General features: G+C 37.9%; 1 protein-coding gene across 1 annotated transcript in view; it reads right to left on the reverse strand.

The window, feature by feature from the left end:
• Positions 1 to 20978, reverse strand: part of FSIP1 (fibrous sheath interacting protein 1) — a 193352-nt gene that overhangs the window by 160231 nt on the left and 12143 nt on the right. Inside the window, exons 4-6 of the mRNA XM_060096079.1 lie at positions 17490 to 17583; positions 3212 to 3310; positions 810 to 934 (exon numbers count right to left, since the gene is read on the reverse strand). Coding sequence (XP_059952062.1) covers positions 810 to 934; positions 3212 to 3310; positions 17490 to 17583 — 318 coding nt within the window. The remainder of the gene's footprint in view (positions 1 to 809; positions 935 to 3211; positions 3311 to 17489; positions 17584 to 20978) is intronic.

Below are 20978 nucleotides of genomic sequence, written 5' to 3' on the forward strand. Positions count from 1 at the left end.
AAAAGCATCAGGCTTGAACTATGAAGAATTACTTAACTCTCTCCTCTTAATACTTCATACTCACCAATGTAGCTTTCTAGTGACTTAACTGCCTGAGTGGTTTGCCATGAGCCTTCTGTCCACCATACTTACATTTCTTGCTATAAATTAATTCTCATTCTGGTCTAATACAGGAGTTCCTGTGCCCTTAGTTAGCCTAAGTCTGCCTTAAGGACAAACCAAGTGAGACCGCAGGGCCTGTAAGACCAAGGTTGAGCCCCTAAATCAGGGAGCTAATCAGAGCAAGAGACAAGTGATGGGCTGCCAGGAAGCTCAGCTGGAGTTGGGCGGAAGGGGCAGGGGCAGTGGGCAATCAGTTGGCCTCTCCAACTCTGCCAGGAGAATTTTCCATTCAATTTTCTAAATGCACCAGTTATAAAATCAGTCTCATTACTTTAATAAAACAATTTTAAAATTGATTTTAAATATGCAATTTAAAATCTGGGAAACACTGTCCAAAACTATTTTCTAAATAAATGTTTTTCAAACTGCAGGAACTAGATTCATTTCTGCATAATGAAACAAATGTAGTAAGTTGCAGCTAGCAATTTTAAAAGGGGTAGGATGGGATAGAATAGGATAGGATGGAGTAGAAAATAGTGAAGTTAAGTACTGGCTCATAAAACTTTTCTATCAGTTGTATATAGTGTTTCAATTACATACACGTGCATCATGGTCAAAAAAATATTTAAAGACAATGAACAGAACTATTTCCATGCTTGAATCTCACTTCATCCCACATTCTGGCTTCTAAATTTCTAAGTACATACCTCAATGTTTCGTTTAATAAAATCCTGGCTGTGTTTACCCCTGAGCTCAATCTTTTCTGTATTTGAGAAAGGTTTCTTTTCTGCTTTGATCAATGACTCATTTCTTTCCACACCATACGTAAAATCTAATATTAAGAAAGTTCAAAATTTTTTGAGAATTATAATTGTCCATTATGCTAAAATTTTACCTTAAGCATATATTAGAATATATAAGAAATAAAACACACATAGACGTACTTCTAAATTCCAGATCCAGAAACTTAATACATACAGAGATTTTTTTTTTTTTTTTTTTTTTGGCTGTGCCACATGCCTTTCAGGATCCCAACCAGGGATCGAACCTGTGCCCCCTGCAATGGAAGCACAGAGCCCTAACTACTGGACCACCAGGGAATTCCCCAGAGATTTAATCTTAAAAAGATAAATGTGCTCCCATAATTTGCCATGAAGTTCTCATAAAACTTCTTTTGTTATTCATTATCTTGTATCAAACTTCTTCTGCTGATTCCTTTGGAATCATGGGAAACACAAAAAGAACTTCAAGTGATATATGTAAAGGAGAAATCTCTGATGTCATGGGAATTTTAAAATATATTTTATTTTAGTCTTTATATGAAATAAAACTTTCCCTAAAGACTAGAGTCATTACCCGCTACTCTATTAATTTGCCATCACCCTCTCAGAACAATAAACTTTTTGTTCAAACCTGTCTTTTAAGCAAAGTCTGGGCATAAGTGTCCTGGATGTTCCACATCCTATCTGCACAAACCCCTAAAACACATTTCAGTGTATCAGTTTTTCTCAACCTTTGAAAAGAGATTTGAGTCAGCCTCTGAGTTGTTCAGACTCTGAGTACTCAAGACAAGAGTCAGAAAAATACTTGTGGACCCCTATCCCCTTTATAAAATATCTTGTTTTCATTGTAGTCACATTTAAAGCAGTTTTTAAAAAATTATGTGAATCCTTCATTAAAGCTCTAAAAATACACATAAAGAAGAGTCTTCTTAAATGACAAATGGAGTCCACCTTACAAAATAGGATAAATTGCCATATTAAAGTCCAACAGAAAAAAACACTAGCCAGTAGCTCAATGCAGACAAGGCTTACTTAAAAGTTACCTTTGTTTTATAAGAGAGGTTACCTCAATAAAAAGGATTAAGGGAGCTAGTCAATTGGTGTATTTACAGCTTATTATCAAAGATTCAGTACAAATTTAATAATTAAAGAATAAATTTTGATAACACTAGCTGAAAAGAACAAGGAAAAGGGTGAGATCTCCGGATTTAATTTCTTTTCCAGACAAAAGAGAAGTTCTACTTTTCTATCCTTTATAATTGGGGTTTTATTCTTTAATCAATAACATAATTTTTTAAAATAAACTATCAATAGTTAAAGTATGAGTTACTTCTTTGGTGAGTGGCCTTCTTAGATATACAATATATAACTTTTTCCCATAATCCAAATTGTATATAGTCTTTTAAGTCTATAAGTTGGTCTATTCATTCAGCTGAAGTTTCATATTCTCTTAAACAATACAACATTAAAATAAATCAAATTAAATGCATCTCTGTCTACATTTATAATAGTTTCTTTAAAATATACTTTTAAAAAATTGTAGGAGAGGGCATCCCTGGTGGCGTAGTGGTTGAGAGTCCGCCTGCCGATGCAGGGGACACGGGTTCGTGCCCTGGTCTGGGAAGATCCCACATGCCGTGGAGCGGCTGGGCCCGTGAGCCATGGCCGCTGAGCCTGTGTGTCCGGAGCCTGTGCTCCTCAACGGGAGAGGCCACAACAGTGAGAGGCCTGCGTACCGCAAAAAAAAAAAAAAAAAAAAAAAAAAAAAAAAATTGTAGGAGAAAACCTTAGATTGTCTGGTAGGTATTATCTCCCTAGAAATGTCCTCTTCTCCTCTCCATCCTGGTAGTGATCCAGGGTAGAAGCTGCCATGTTCCTATAGTGACCCCAACCCTTGCTAGGTTGGATGAGTTGGTTGAACCAAGGGTGGGCACCTAACTCAAGACAGATCAGTTGGTCTCTTCTCTAGGATTTTGGAATTGAATTGTCCTCTCAATGACTAGCCACAGGATATGCTCTTGGGAATTAAAGAAGCTGTCTACCAGCAGGATTCTTTCCATAAATTTTCTTTTTCACTTAAAGCTAGGTTTCCATTACTTGCACCCAGATCTTCTTTAGCTCTTTATTATACAAAATTTCAATCCAAAAGTAGAAAGACTGGTATAATGAACCCTCAACAACTAACTTCAATAATGACCAATCTTGTTTCATCTATAACCTCACCTACTTCCACTCACCACTGAATTAAATCACATCAAATCGTTTCATCTGTGAATATTTCTACATACTGCTAGTATCTTCTTGCGACAGTATGTAAAATCACATACCTTTATTGACATTCTGTATACAGTTTTCATAGTCTTCTGGAGGGACTTGAGTGTGAAACACAGAGAAAAAGGTATCTTCGTGCTCGTAACAAGAAGGATCTATTGATTTAAAAATCACGGGTTCAATACACACAAAATAAATAAGGAATTGTTTATGTGAACAGTTGTTTTAAAAAAGATCTAATGTTCTCTGCAATATTCCTCAATTCCCTCCACGCATGTTTCTTAAGACAATATCACTTTCAGGTAGAAATGATAATCATCTTTGTACACATGAGCCACTCAAAACAGAGCAATCAAGATAATCAACAGAATTTCCCTAGAACTTCTGTGCAAAGAGGATGTACAAGGGCACACTAAAATATCACATTAATTATCTGGAGATAATGTACCCAAAGTCTAATATTCTTAATATGGAGAATGTGCACACTGCATAACTTTGTGTTTTTATTTTTTATTTTAGATCCCCAAGGTGAAGACTTCAGATATATGGTCAGTCATTAAAATGACAGAATGTGTTTGAGAGAGAAAACTGGGGAGACACTTAGCAGTTAGCTTTCTTTTATTTTATTTATTCTCTTGGGATAATACCCATAAAGAAATTAGGAAATTGTGGTTTTTAACTCTTTTTGTTTAATGTAATTTGTTTCATGTCCTACTAGCTATTTCAGACACTGTATATTTACAAGAAACTGCTAACATAAATAAATATCATTTTGTCTTAATATGAGAGATTCTGCCAGGTTATGGCACAGAAATGTTTTTGCTTAAGAAAACATGACAAGTCTTGAAGACATTACAGGATTCATCACCTACCTCTGAAACAAACCTGATTCAAGCATCTACTCGGAGACAATACAGGCAAGATACATTCACCCTAACACACAAACACCACCAAATTCATAACATACAACTTCTGACAGTAAAAACAAATTCATCAATCCAATTCCCTAATTTGGAATTCATAATAATCTGGCATCACCAGGATTGACATTACAACCATAATCCTTGTACAATCTTTGATGAGTTAATCTAGCAAATTAGTGGTATAAACCTTGCAGGGAGAGGGGTAAGCTACTCAAAAAGCAAAAAGGTTTAAAGTTCTTTTCAAACTTTAATTGTTTTGCAACCACTACGATTAGGGGGTCTTAAAATATTCATTAAAGCAGGCTCATCAAGTCAGCAATTTGGCAACATTCTGTTATTGGTTTAAGTTGCATCACATATCCAAAGTGGTAATATATTTATTTTTGATCACATAATTCCTCTTTAATAGCAGTTTCACTCAATTTTAAACTAAAGTGCCTAGAAAGACACAAAAATATGAAAAGTTGCAATGCTAAAAACTATTATAGCAAGGTGACACTGAAGCTTTTAAACCCAGGGGTTTTTCCTAGGCTGAAATCATTCGTGTGACCCTGAGGCTCTTCACCCATAGTCGCAGGGTAGTCATTGCCTCAGACAGAAGATGGGTACAGCCTAGAACAAAGGCCTCATAGCTCAGTCTTGAGTTTAAAAGACAACAGTTGTAAAAGGCAGACATTCAACTGCAGGAGCTCAACTCCTTGAGAGAGAAAAGGAATTTTCTAAATTCCAAAAGTCCTCCATTAGAAAGCTCTTCCTTAGAGTAATAAAACATTCTAATTAATGTAGAAGAAATGATGGAATTAGAAAATAACCATTTGGTAACCATCATAATAATAACTGATTCAGGTAGGAATCATCAATGGATAATAAAACTCATGGGTGAAAGTTTGAAGAATAACAGGATAATAGCCTCAGGGTATCCTTCCATGAGATAACTTATTCAGTACAAAAAGAAAAATGGTAACTTTACAGTGCAGAAACCTGGCAGACACCACCTTAACCAAATGATCAAAGCTAGCATCATCAGTGACAGAACAATCAACATCATGCATTTCCTTATATGATTCATGGAGAAAAACACAGTACCACTTCTGTGGGATTTCTGCCAAAAATGCATAACTTGAACCCAATATATGGAAATATAAACAAACCCAAACTGGGCAACAGTCTACAAAATAACAGGCCTATAATCTCCCAAAATGCTAATGTCATAAAACACAAAGAATGACTAAAGAGACATGACAATTAAATGCAATGCATTATCTTGAATATTCTTTTGCTAGAAAGGATTTTAGTGTGACAACTGGCAAAACATGAAGAAAGCCTGTCAATTGGATAATAGTATTGTATCGATACTTATTTCCTGATTTGTGTGCATCTGTGTGTCCTCTTGTGGACAGGAAGACAGAGGATGTGGTAAATGTTAACACTTGGAGAATCTGCGTAAAGGGTATTTGAGAATTCTTCATACTTTTCAGACTTTAAGTCTAAAATTATATCAAAATTAGAAGTTAATAGGAAAATTTTCACATTTCCTCACTACAAACATTGATCTGGGGGGAAAAAATCTCCCTTGAGAGACCAAGGGCCAGACCTTGAAAGACTGAGCACAATTTTTTTATTAACTTTTTTTTTATTGAATGAAAGACTCTTTCAATTTTATAGTGCTTTACAATCTTCAGAAGTTTTGAGTGCAATTTTTAACAAGAGTCTTAAAAGAGGAAGATTGCAGGATTGATTTAAGTTGCTTCCTGCTACCTAGAGAAGAAAGCCCATCCCAGACAATGGGAAGGACCTAGAAGAACATCAGAGGGGATGAGTTTGCAGAAGACACAAGTGACACACACATGAGGCTGCTCCCTGGCACTCATCCCATTGGAGGTGAAATCTTGGAGTTGGATAGAGATCACCAGAGAGAATGGGAAAACCAGAGCCCATACTGCGTACCTGGAACTTGGGAAGAGACTCCACACACAGTGCTCCACACCTACCCCTGACAGCTGCAAAGCAGCAATGGCAGTGTGGCATATTTAGAGGAAGACAGGGACTAATATATTCACCCTTTCTTCCTCCCTCCCTCTCTCTCTCCCCCCGACCCCAACACACACACAGAGAGAAACATATGACACACAATGGCATGGCTGGCCTGTAGCATAGAAGAGAACCAGAAGTTCTCACTTGCCCCGATTAGGTAGAAACAGACCTCTTCCCACTGCACATGATGACACCAACCAAAAATGCACACATCCAAATGTCCCCTACAATTAAGAACCACCCTATTAGACTACAGAGAAAATTTCAATAAACTCAAAATATCAGAACAATGCCCACAGTGTTATAGATTTCCACATTGGCTTTTAAAACAGAGGGCTTAAAAAAATCCCTGGAGAACAAGGGAAAAGCACCATTTTCTATTTAACTATAAGGTCAATGAAGAAATAAGAGTACAGTAACAACCTGTAGAGAATAATGATGATACCATACACCAAAGAATGTAGTACAGAGCTAAATCTATATGCAGAAACAAATTCATAGCAATGGGGCTTTTATCATATTGTGATGGACTGAACTGTAACCCCCAAAATTCATAGGTTGAAGCCCTAACCCCCAGTGTGGCTGTATTTTACGGAGGTAATTAAAGTTGAATGAGGTTATTAGGTAATCCAATAGAACTGGTGTCCTTACAAGAAGAGGAAGAGGCACCAGAGATATCTTCACCCCGCTCCTCTTATTCCCTTGTGCACAGAGAAAAGGTCATGTGAGGACACAGTGAGAACGTGGCCGTCTGTAAGCCAGGAAGAGAGACCTCACCAAAAAACAAATTTTCCAATACCTTGATCTTAGACTTCTAGCCTCCAAAACTGTAAGAAAATAAGTTTCTGCTGTTTAAGCCACCCAGTCTGTGGTATTTTTTTTATGGCAGCCCTAGCAGACACATATTTTAAGAGAAAATAAAATGAGCTTAACTAGTTTAACTGAAGAAGCTAGAGAAAACAATAACAAGTTCAAGAAAAGAAATAAAGATAATTGCTAGAATTAGCAAAGAAATTCAAAACTGGTTCACAAAGGTATAAAAAGAAAAATCCTCAAGTATAATTTTAAAAAGAGAAAACACTCACTGTAATCAAGATAGCATGGTATTGGCAAAAGAAGAGCCACATAGATCAATGCAACAGAATAGAGGGTTCAGAAATAGACCTGCAAAAATATAGTCAACTAATCTTTAGCAAAAGAGCAAAACAGTTGAATAGAGAGAGGATAATCTCTTAAACAAATGGTGCTGGAACAATTGGATGTCCATATGCAAAAAATAAAAATAAAAAAAGAAGAACATAGATACAGACCTTATACTTTACACAAAAGTTAAATCAAACTGGATTATAAACCTAAATGTAAAATGCAAAACTATAAAACTTCTAAAAGAAAACACAGGATAAAAATCTATATGAGCTTCAATTTAGTGATAAGTTTTTGTATACAACACCACAAACATGATCCATGAAAGAAAAAATTGGTAAGTTAAGCTTATTAAAATTTAAAACATCTGCTCTGCAAAAGATACTGTTAAGAGAAGGAAATTACAAGCCACAGGCTGGGAGAAAATATTTGCAAAACACATATCTGATAAAGGAGTTGTATCCAAAATATACAAAGAACTCTTAAAACTCAACAAGAAAACAACCAATCCAATTTTTTTTAATGGGCAAAAGATCTAAACAGACAACTCAGTAAAGAAAATATATATATGACAAACAAGCACCTGAAAAGATACTCAACATCCTTTGTCATTAGGGAAATGTAAAGGCAAATTAAAACAATGAGATATCAATATATACCTATTAGAATGGCTAAAATCCAAAAATCTGACAATACCAATTGCTGGCAAGGATGCAGAAACAATAGGAACTTTCATTTTTGCTGGTGGGAATATGAAATGGTACAGCCATTTTGGAAGACAGGCAGTTTCTTACAAAGTTAAACACTTATTGTATGATCCAGCAATCCTGTTCCTACATATTTACCCCCAAAATGGAAATTTTATGTCCACACCAAAATCTGCACACTAATGTTTAAAGCAGCTTTATTCGTAATCATCAAAAACTGGAAGCAATCAAGATATCTTTCAATAGATGAAGGGAAAAACAAACAGTGGTACATCCATAGAAAATTATTTAGTGACAAAAAGAAATCAGCCATCAAGTCACAAAAAGACATGGATGAATCTTAACTGTATATTGCTAAGTTAAAAAACCCACTCTGAAAAAGGCTACATACGGAATGATTCCAATTATACAACATTTGGAAAAGGCAAAACTAGAGAGACAGTAAAAAAATCAGTGGTGGCTAGAGGTTTGGGGGAAGAAGGGAGAGTTGAATGGCGATTCACATAGGGGACCTTTGTTTGTTTTGTTTGTTTTAACATCTTTATTGGAGTATAATTGCTTTACAATGGTGTGTTAGTTTCTGCTTTATAACAAAGTGAGTCAGCTATACATATACATATATCCCCCTATCTCTTCCCTCTTGCATCTCCCTCCCTCTCACCCTCCCTATCCCACCCCTCTAGGTGGTCACAAAGCACCAAGCTGATCTCCCTGTGCTATGTGGCTGCTTTCCACTAGCTATCTGTTTTACATTTGGTAGCGTCCATATGTCCATGTCACTCTCTCACTTTGTCCCAGCTTACCCTTTCCCCTCCCTGTGTCCTCAAGTCCATTCTCTAGTAGATCTGCGTCTTTATTCCCTGCCCCTAGGTTCTTCATGACCATTCTTTCTTTTTTTTTTTAGATTCCATATATATGTGTTAGTATACAGTGTTTGTTTTTCTCTTTCTGACTTACTTCACTCTGTATGACAGACTCTAGATCCATCCACCTCACTACAGATAACTCAATTTCATTTCTTTTTATGGCTGAGTAATATTCCATTGTATGTATGTGCCACATCTTTATCCATTCATCCACACAGGGGATCTTTAAGTGTGGTAAAACTATTCTGTATTATACCGTAACAGTGGTTACACGACACTATACATTTTTGGAAACCTATAACTTCACAGCACAGAGAGTGAACCTTAATGTATGCAATTTTCAAAAGATTATTTAGGACATCACAGAATCCCAGGATAAAATACAGAATTTGAGGGCTTCCCTGGTGGCGCAGTGGTTGAGAGTCTGCCTGCCGATGCAGGGGACACGGGTTCGTGCCCGGTCCAGGAAGATCCCACATGCCACGGAGCGGCTGGGCCCGTGAGCCATGGTCACTGAGCCTGTGCGTCCGGAGCCTGTGCTCCGCAACGGGAGAGGCCACAACAGTGAGAGGCCCACATACCAAAAAAAAAAAAAAAAAAAAAAAAAATACAGAATTTGATAAAACAATCTGTGTTATCAATGTATGAAATAATTTCACTGGAGGGGGTGAAGGGAAAAATGCTCACTTTAAGTAACTGTGGAAATGAGTAGAGTTTGCAAGACTAAAGGCAACAGAAACTGCACGTGAGCTCTGTACTCCAGATGATGAGGTTATGTCCTGTGGAGTACAGGTCAACAATTCTGATATCACTACACACATACAGTAGAATTGAACAATTAAGTAAATGGATGGCCTTTGATGAGAGCCAGGTGTTTCACTGTTGGAGTGGTGGTTACAGATAAGCAAGAGAAAAGGCTAGAATGATCCATGGGGTAATAAAGTCAGAGACATAAGTATGAACCTATGTTTAACCTAATACAGATACAGATGGTTACACATAGAAATATTTATAGGTAAGTGTGTAACAGGTTAGCATACACACAAATACTTCCTTTCTCAGAAGGCCTAGAGTTAACAACTCCTCAATAACAGCAAGCACACCTAGCATCCAGATCTGGTTTCTAGTATCATTCTCCAATAAGTGGAACCAGCTGACTGGAGAAACGGCTGATTCTAGGACTCAGGTAAGAAACATAGAAGATGAGTCTGAAGCCAGAAAGTGAGGAAGTGCTCACAGCAACAGCAAAACAAAACTCACAATGGAGGAAATATGACAAAAGGACACAAGAGCCAACTGAACAAGCTCCCAATGGTCAAAGCTGTAAAATTTTGAGCAATAAAATAATCCAAAGTGTAAACAAATATCCACAAGTCAATGGTGAAATAAATAAATAAGGAGACTAGATGAATCTCCCATGCAGAATAATTCACAATGGGACTGCCCTGGTGGTCCAGTGGTTAAGAATCTGCCTTCCAATGCAGGGGACAGGGGTTCAATCCCTGGTCGGGGAACTAAGATCCCACACGCCGCGGGGCAACTAAGCCTGCGCACCACGACTACTGAGACCGCGCCACAGCTAGAGAAGCCCACGAGCCACAACAAAGACCCAGAGCAGCCAAATTTTAAAAATAAATAAATAAAATTTAAAAATAAAAATAAAGAATAATTCACAATAACTTATGTAAATGCTCTGCCATCAAGGAAGTGATGCATAACTCCCCACTCCTTAAGTATGGGCTGCGCATAGTAACTTTCTTCTGAAGAAGACAGTATGGAAAAGGTGAACTATTGAGAAAATTTACAGTGGAGAAACCTGACAAATACTTCCTCAGCCAGGTGATCAAAGTTAACATCAACAGTGATAAGTTATATTGATAGTATGATGGGATGTAATGAAAATGGCACTTTAACTCTATGGTCTTCCTCCCAAGAACATACAATACAAATCTAATCATGTGAAAACCATGACATAAGTCATAACTTCTGGAAATTCTACAAAATACCTGACCAGTACTCCTCAAAACTGCCGAGGTCATCAAAGACAAGGGAAGTCTGAGAAAGTGCGTAGCCAAGAGTAGCTTAAGGAGACATGAGTAAACGTAATGTGGTATACTGGATGGGATCTTGGAACAGGAAAAGAACATGAGGTAAAAACTAAAAGCCTGAATAAAGTATGGACTTTAGTTAATAATAATGTATCAATATTGGTTCATTAATTGTAACAAATGTACCATATTAATCTTAATAAAAGGGAAACTCATTGTAGGTATATGGAAAATCTCTGTACTTTCTTCACATTTTTCCTGTAAATCTAAAACTGTGCTAAAATTAAAAATTAACTTTACAAAAATTCCAGATTAAAAAGAGAAACAAACAATTAACAAAATTAGAAATAAGAAATGGGACATATAAACAATAAGGAGAATTATCATTTTTGAATGCTATATGAAGTTTTATTAGTAAAATTTTAAATCTCAGTGCAATGGATACTTTAAAATCTCAGTGACATGGACATATTGCCAAAATTGACTCCAGAAGACTAGTAAACTGTAATACAATAGTAAATGTGAAAGAAGCTGAGAAAAGAATCAGAGAATCGCCTCCAAGAAATTATTTGAACCAGATGGCTTTTCCAGTGAAATCTTTCAAATTTGGGGGGAACAGATAATCCCCATGGTATATAAACTGTTTCAAAGCTTAGAAATAAATGGACAGCTAGCCCCATTCATTTTATGGAGCTAACACAGACTGACAAAGCATACACACAACCACCACCAACCCCACCTCTACCTGCTACACCATGACATATATGCACATGGGCGCACACGCGCACACACACACACATACACACAGCTAATTTCACTTATAAATACAGATGCAAAAATTCTGAATAAATTCAGCCATTCAAATCTGGTACTAAATTAAAATAATAATCCCCCATAACCAAGAAATACATTAACCTAGGAATAAAAGACTAATTTGGTATTTAAACCTATTAATTTTGAAACATTGATTAAGTTTGTCAAGAAGAAAAAGCTTTACAATACTTTAAATAGATATTGAAATACATTGAATAAATTTCAACACTATGTCCTTATAAAGTTCTCAGAATAGGAATAAGTGTTGAAAATTAATATTATTTCCAGGTGATCATAAACTAACAAGACTCAAAGCAAACAACTAAAGATAATTAGAATAAATAAAATAATTATTACTGAGGGCCAGAGGAGATCAATGTCCCAACTCGGTCAGGCAGAGAGAGGGCAAATCCCTCCCCCCTCTACATTTTAGTTCTATTCAAGCCTTCAAAGGATTGGATGATGCCCACCCACAATCAGGACAGTATTCACTTCACTCAGTCTACTAATTCAAATGCTAGTCTCTTCCAGAAACACCCTCACAGATACACCCAGAAATAATGTTTAACCAGACATCTGGGCATCCTGTGATCCAGTCAAAATGACACATACAATTAACCATCACAAAGACTGGGTGGATGATGAAACCTTTAACCAAGATAGCGAAAATATACAAAAGAATAGGTTTCAACCATGGGAAATAAGGAGGGGGAGAGGAGAACCAGCAGGAAATAATGAATCCAGTAAAAAAAAAAAAAGTAACTATTCTATGAGTGGTCAACTGTGTCAGATGCGACAGAGATATCAAATAGGATGAAAATTGTGAGGATGTCACTAGATTTAGAATTTAGAAGGACCACTGATGAAACAGTTTCTGTAGTGTAATAGGAGAAAATACAGTTGGGAAGTAAATAGAAGTTGACCAAGTAGCACTAGTAGGTGTGGACTATTCTCTCAAGAAGTCTGACCTTTAAGGAGAGGAGGGAAACCGAATGGTACCTGTTTGGGAGTAGGGGGACGAACCGAGGGAGGAGGTTTTATTTGTATGTTTTGTTGGTTTGATGGCTCTTTGATTCTGTTTTATGGCCAGAACATTTAATCCTGGTTAGCTGAAGGGAAGGACCCAGAGGAGACAAGAGAGATGAAGCTCTAGGTAAGAGACAGAAAACTTGATGGATCAGGAGGCAGGAGTAGAGTGAAGGGGATGGAACATTATTGACTTTGGCTTTGGAGAAGAAGAGCACCTACCCTCCCTCTAAGGGAAGAGGGAGGAGGGTAGAGGAGCACAGTCAGAGTGCAATTTGGAAACAGAAAGCAAGAATTTGGAAGGGACTCCGAACCAGTTGGTGCATTTTCTCTGAACCCTAAGACTGCCAGGGTAAAGGACTTGCATAAGAGGATGGGAGGTTAAATACACAGTAACAATTTGGAAGAGCCACTTTGGAGAATGTAAGAGAAATTGCTAAGCAATACTGAGAACATAACAGAGGTTAAAACCCAAAAATCCTGGGGTTTCCCTGGTGGCGCAGTGGTTGAGAGTCCGCCTGCCGATGCAGGGGACGTGGGTTTGTGCCCTGGTCCGGGAGGATCCCACATGCTGCGAAGCGGCTGGGCCCGTGAGCCATGGCCGCTGAGCCTGCGCGTCCGGAGCCTGTCCTCCGCAACGGGAGAGGCCACAACAGTGAGAGGCCCACGTACCGCAAGAAAAAAAAAAAAAAAAATCCTTAGCTGTACCAGTCAGCACAATTACGTGATTTTCTCCCCAAGCCCTCTGCAAATCACAGCAGAAAGAGACTACCAAATTTTCTTGGAATATTTAATCTTAACATGCAAGAGCAGAAGCAAGATTTTCCTGAATTTCACAGAAAATCATTTTGAAAGAGGTATTTGCAAATTTTGAGAAATCTGATTGATTAAAGTGCCACTGTTTTGTGCTTACATGTACTTATACATTGGAGCTGGAAACACAAGGGCAAAAGTGACAAAGGCAAAAAAGAATAACCTCTATCCAAAACACTGATAACAAGCAATCCTATCACTAGATATATTTGTCTCAGAGACTAGTGAATTCTACCTCTATCCATCAGATAAATGCTAAAAACTAAGGGAAAACTCCTGGTACGGTAAATGATTTCCACATTTCTCTAGAAAAGCTTTAAAGTGATCCCTCAAAAATGTGGTGAGACAGACTTTTAAAATACTTCTGAAATCGCTAGCAAGTGCAATACTGTCCACTTTGAAACCTCAGTACTTGAGGATATTATCTCTGGTTTATGAAGTCAAAATGTGGTTTAAAAAGAAATCAATTTAATGTGGTGTTTATCTTTTTCTCATAAAGTCAACGCCCCATTTGTGTTTAGTTCCTATAAATAAAACTAAATACACAACAAGTATCTTTTCTTTTTTTTTTTTTTTGCTATTGTTTATTTGTGATGTTATAAAGGGACTATAACATCCCCAAAGGATGCATTTTGGGTTTAGGGGGTGGGAAAACAGATTGGAAATTGCCATTCTGCCACTAGCCCAAAGTCCCTTGAGTTACTCTTAAGAAAGTTAAGGAAATGACTGGGAGAAATAAAGAAGAACATTCATCCTAAGATTTCTACCTTCGTTTAAAGGGAAAAAATAAGAACAGCAAAAAGTAGGTTTGGGTATTTATAGATTTGTGTTTAAAGTTCAAGTCCAAATAAGCCTGGCTCTAAATTCTTCAAGAGATGCTCTTAAAATACTATTTTAACTAGATGCCGCCACCTACTGGACAGTTTACCAGGACTTTGAGCTTTCCTGGGAACAAAGAAAAAAATGATCATGGAGGAAAAGAGAGCAAAAGATTTCTGTTTTCATAATAAGCCTTATAAGAAACACTTTACTTTAAAATTTATGGCTATCCATAGGCTTGATCAAAATAATTTTTTAATTTTTAAAATTTTTACATTTTTAATTAAGAGAGGTAGTTGAAGTTCAGTGAATAACCTGGGAAAGAAACTAATCTCAGGACGCAACAGATATAAGCAGGGTCACACCATTTCATGATATGCGGCTATGTTGTAATAGTAGAAATATGAGACTATCAAAAATCAGTGCTAGGTGGTAAAATTGGACTCTTTCATTTCTATGCATTTCTTTCATACATTTCTTTCATACTTGCTAATAACACATTTCATAAACTGAAGATTCCAAAAGTTACCTATTTTGGAATAAGGTAATAATTATGTTATGTCAAATGTTAAAAAATGTATAACTAGGCTAATAATGGAGTTTATAGTAAATGCTATCTCTTTTGGGTTTTAAGATTTTTAAAGACCAGATATATGTGACTGCTGACATGCCTAGGATGTGAAAAGCCAGCAACACACTCCATTAAGGAACCTGTCTTCTATGAAAGGCCAGCCACCAAAAAAGTCTAATTAAATCTGAAGAACCAGGAGTACAATAGTGTTGTCTCTTCATTCTGGTGAACTAGTCAAGCGTGAGCTAATCAAGACAGACGGCAGCAAGAATGAAGGGCGACAGACCCTTGATTTACCCAAAAGCGTCTTTGATCCCCATTTCCTTTCACACTGACCCTACTCTCACACCTTATCTGCTCTGCACACGATAAACACTGCCAATACACAATAACTGACTAAGAATTCGAAATCTAAAAATTGAAACTCTGACATGGTAATGTTTAAAGCAATGACTCTCTCTGGCCATAGCTTCCAAGCCTCTGGTAACTACAGCTTTCAGATCATGAAGTCTAAGAAGTTTCCATGTTAGAATATCAGTACTAATCTAGCATGACTGTAAATGTCTACAGGGCCTACAGTAGTCACGTGACTCCAGAGATACAACTGTGAGCTCCATAGATTTAACCAAATGGACCTGCCATGGGCTTTTAAAATTAAATGTATATGATAGTTCAGATTTGTTCATGAAGAAAGGCCAGCTGAAAACAAGTCTTGCCTTCTAAGGCCGAAAGTTCACTCAGTAGTGAACTCTGTGACCAAAAGGCTAATGTCAAAAGGCCACCATGGATCCCTTTACAGAGTGGTCTGTTTTACAGTCCTTGCTCCAGAGTCAAGCACAGCAAGTGTGGCCTCTTAGAAATGCCTCAGTGGTGAAATCAGCATTTAGCTCCTGCATTCTAAAATACAGATGCTGAACGGCAAAGGAAACCATCAACAAAACGAAAAGACAACCTACATACAGACTAGGAGAACATATTTGCAAATAATGTGACCAAGAAGGGCTTAATTTCCAAAATAAAGGAATAGCTCATACAACTCAATAACAAAAAAACAAACAAACGAATCAAAAAATGGGCAGAAGACGTAAATAGACATTTCTCTGAAGAAGACATACAGATGGCCAACAGGCACATGAAAAGATGCTCCACATAGCTAATTATTAGGGAAATGCAAATCAAAACCACAACAAGGTATCACCTCACACCATTCAGAATGGCCATCATCAAAAAGTCTACAAATAATAAATGCTGGAGAGGGCGTGGAGAAAAGGGAACTCTCCTACACTGTTGGTGGGGATGTAAATTGTTGCAGCCACTATGGAGAACAGTATGGAGGTTCCTTGAAAATCTAAAAACAGGGGCTTCCCTGGTGGCACAGTGGTTGAGAGTCCGCCTGCCAATGCAGGGGACGCGGGTTCGTGCCCCGGTCCAGGAAGATCCCACATGCCACTGAGCAGCTGGGCCCGTGAGCCATGGCCGCTGAACCTGCGCGTCCGGAGCCTGTGCTCCGCAACGGGAGAGGCCACAGCAGGGAGAGGCCACAGCAGTGAGAGGCCTGCGTACCGCAAAAAAAAAAAAAAACCCACTAAAAACAGAGCTACCATATGATCCAGCAATCTCACTCCTGGGACCCCTACTTAGAGCCAGTCTAATGCCCAAGCGATACTATATGACCATTTAGATGATGTTGGTTAAAGGATTTCAAAAGTGTCCTGCCAAAAATCCAACTCTTCCCAATCACTAAAACATTCATTACTAAGTAAGTAAGTTAAAATAAGTTATATGATTCCACAGTACTTCTGTAGACGAAGAAAAAGAAAGAAAAGAAGGAAGAAGGAAAGAAGAAGGAGGAGGAGGAGGTGAATCACAAATATACAGCTGACCCTTGAACAACATAAGTTTGAATTTCACAGGTTCACTTATACACGGATTTTTTTCAATAAATGCGTACTATAGTACTACACAATCCTTGGTTGGTTGAATCCATGGATGCAGAACTGCAGGTACAGCGGGCCAACTATAAAGTTATACCTGGATTTTCAACTGCACAGGGGTAGTGCCCCTAACCACCACGTTGTTCAAGGGTCAACTGTTACATACACACAAGCGGGGGAAGTAGAAACATATGCACGGAATTAACTGGCTGGTCTCATAAACCAGGACTATGAGAGAACAGGGATAGGACAAATCAGTAATGGATTTTTATGAAAGGTTGCAGAGGCCTGAGTGAGACACCTCATGGGACAAACCCAGGCAGTTAGGGGACTGCACAAACTGGGTGTGTAGAGGCATCTAAGAGTCAGGAAGTAAAGGCAAAGACACACTTGGTCTATTTCCTGATTTTTCACTGCCTTGTCCTCCTCACCCTTGAGCAGACACAAACACTAGAAGACTCTGAAACATACCTAACTTCAGAGTAGTTCCATATAGTCCTATCCAATGTCATCATTTCCTCTAAAGAAGAATTAAACTCACAAAGAAAAAGAAAAGATAACTGAATTGGGACTTTTACTTTAATCCAAATATTCTATGACCCTGAGATAAAAATAAAGATGAATCAATTTTACTCACCAACAGTTTCTTCTGATGCAGCAGTTAAAGCTAGAAAGTTTTTTGTACTTTCCATCTCCTCATTACTTTGTAAAGCTTCACCATTTTTTGCAGACTAATAAAAGAGAAGTAAAAGTTTAAACATGGGAAATGAAGGCAACTATATTCATCGATATTTTTTAAAATTCCAATATGGTTTCCAATCCTGTACATACAAACAAGAAAGTCAGATCATTTTTATTCCTTTAATTAGGGAATCTGTTAATGTTTCCTGTTCCCTCAAAATTCTGTCAATGAGTATTCCCAGAGTTGGACTATGTCTATCATTATATAATTACCTTGTTTAAAGTTTCTTAAGTTTCTGTTTAATGTTTCTATAACTAATGAGTAACCTAAAGATACATCATCAAATTACAGTTTCAGATATTTTAAAATTGATACTGTATTTTATTATGATTCCAGTTATAATTTATATTTCCAAGCAAGTAAAAATTTGCTTAGAGATCCAACAGAAATAACTGACAGACTAACTTTTCCTGCTAAAATTTACACAAATTATTTCTCTAACTTAAAGCACTGCATTTTTTAAAATAAATTTATTTATTTTTTTTTTTGGCTGCATTGGGTCTTCGTTGCTGTGCATGTGCTTTCTCTAGTTGTGGTGAGCCAGGGCCACTCTTCGTTGCGGTATGCGGGCTTCTCATTGCGGTGGCTTCTCTTTGTTGTGGAACATGTGCTCTAAGCTCGTGAGCTTCAGTAGTTGTCACTCATGGGCTCCACAGCACAGGCTCAGTGGTTGTGGCACACAGGCTTAGTTGCTCCGCAGCATGTGGGATCTTCCGGGACCGGGGCTAGAACCCATGTCCCCTGCATGGGCAGGCGTATTCTTCCCACAAGGGAAGCCACAGCACTGCATTTTATACATTGCTTTTTTCCATCCCAGTGGTTTTCCTGGGAACACTGTAAAAATGTATTCTTAATCACTTTATTATTAATTCATATCATTGCCTGGGAAATTTCCTAGGAAGTCAGTCAACTAAACAAGGAGGAATTTTTCAAAAACAGCCAATCTGAAAGTAGGTATAGAGGGAACTTTCCTCAATATAATAAAGGCCATATATGACAAACCCACAGCCAACATCATCCTCAATGGTGAAAAACTGAATCCATTCCCACTAAGATCAGGAACAAGCCAAGGTTGCCCACTGTCACCACTATTATTCAACATTGTTTTGGAAGCTTTAGCCACAGCAATCAGAGAAGAAAAATAAATAAAAGGAATCCAAATCAGAAAAGAAGTAAAGTAGTCACTGTTTGCAGATGACATGATACTATACATAGAGAATCCTAAAGATGCTACCAGAAAACTACTAGAGCTAATCAATAAATTTGGTAAAGTAGCAAGATACAAAATTAATGCACAGAAATCTCTTGCATTCCTATACACTAATGATGAAAAATCTGAAAGAGAAATTAAGGAAACACTCCCATTTACCATTGTAACAAAAAGAATAAAATACCTAGGAATAAACCTACCTAGGAAGACAAAAGATCTGTATGCAGAAAACTATAAGACACTGTTGAAAGAAATCAAAGATGATACTGACAGATGGAGAGATATTCCGTGTTCTTGGATTGGAAGAATCAACATTGTGAAAATGACTATACTACCCAAAGCAATCTACAGATTCAATGCAATCCCTATCAAACTACCAATGGCACTTTTTACAGAACTAGAACAAAAAATCTTAAAATTTGTATGGAGACACAAAAGACCCCGAACAGCCAAAGCAGTCTTGAGGGAAAAAAAACAGAGCTGGAGGAATCAGGCTCCCTGACTTCAGACTATACTACAAAGCTACAGTAATCAAGACATTATGGTACTGGCACAAAAACAGAAATATAGATCAATGGAACAGGATAGAAAGCCCAAAGATAAACTCACACACCTACGGTCAACTAATCTATGACAAAGGAGGCAAGGATATATAATGGAGAAAAGACAGTCTCTTCAATAAGTGGTGCTGGGAAAATTGGACAGTTACATGTAAAAGAATGAAATTAGAACACTCCCTAACACTATACACAAAAATAAACTCAAAATGGATTGAAGACCTAAATGTACACCAGACACTGTCAAACTCTTAGAGGAAAACATAGGAAGAACACTCTTTGACATAAATCACAGCAAGATCTTTTTAGATCCACCTCCTAGAGTAATGGAAATAAAAACAAAAATAAACAAATGGGACTTAATGAAACTTAAAAGCTTTTGTAAAGCAAAGGAAACTACAATCAAGACAAAAAGACAACCCTCAGAATGGGAAAAAATATTTGCAGATGAATCAACGGACAAAGGATTAATCTCCAAAATATATAAACAGCTCATGCAGCTCAATATTAAAAAACAAACAACCCAATCAAAAAATGGGCAGAAAAGATGTAAAAAAAAAAAAAATAGGCAGAAGACCTAAATAGACATTTCTCCAAAGAGGACATACAGATGGCCAAGAAGCACATGAAAAGCTGCTCAGGGCCTCCCTGGTGGCGCAGTGGTTAAGAGTCCGCCTGCCGATGCAGGGGATACGGGTTCGTGCCCCGGTCTGGGAGGATCCCATATGCCGCGGAGCGGCTGGGCCCGTGAGCCATGGCCGCTGGGCCTGCGCGTCCGGTGCCTGTGCTCCGCAACGGGAGAGCCCACAACAGTGAGAGGCCCGCATACCGCAAAAAGAAAAAAAAAAAAAAAAAAAAAAGCTGCTCAACATCACTAATTATTAGAGAAATGCAAATCAAAACTACAATGAGGTATCACCTCACACCAGTTAGAATGGCCATCATCAGAAAATCTACAAACAACAAATGCTGGAGAGGGTGTGGAGAAAGGGAACCCTCTTGCACTGTTGGTGGGAATGTAAATTGATACAGCCAGTAAGGAGACCAGTATGGAGGTTCCTTAAAAAACTAAAAATAGGGGCTTCCCTGGTGGCGCAGTGGCTGAGAGTCCACCTGCCGATGCAGGGGATACGGGTTCGTGCCCCTGTCTGGGAGGGTCCCACATGCCGTGGAGCGGCTGGGCCCGTGAGCCATGGCCACTGAGCCTGCACGTCCGGAGCCTGTGCTCCGCAACAGGAGAGGCCACAACAGTGAGAGAGGCCCGCGTACCGCAAAAAAAAAAAAAAAAAAAAAAAAAAAAGCATTTATAGTTTTGGCTTGCACATTCGGTGACCCCACCTGGAGTTTAATTTTGACTTTGATGTGAGATAGTAAGCTAAATTTATCTTATGTCCCTGCACTATTTAATTAGCCCATCCATTTGTTGTAATCCCACTTCTGCAATAAATAAATGTCCACTCAAAAAAAAAAAAATCTGTTATTATAATGTTCCTTACCTTAAAAGTGCTCTCCTTTGAGGGGCAAAGTTCAAATACGAGCCAATGGCTATGCAGCAAGTCAGTGCCAACATGTGGTCAACTTCCGCCCCTCAATACCACAGAGAATAAAAGGTCCAAG

The sequence above is a fragment of the Mesoplodon densirostris genome, chromosome 4, assembly GCF_025265405.1.
Source record: "Mesoplodon densirostris isolate mMesDen1 chromosome 4, mMesDen1 primary haplotype, whole genome shotgun sequence".
Classification (NCBI taxonomy): Eukaryota; Metazoa; Chordata; class Mammalia; order Artiodactyla; family Ziphiidae; genus Mesoplodon; species Mesoplodon densirostris.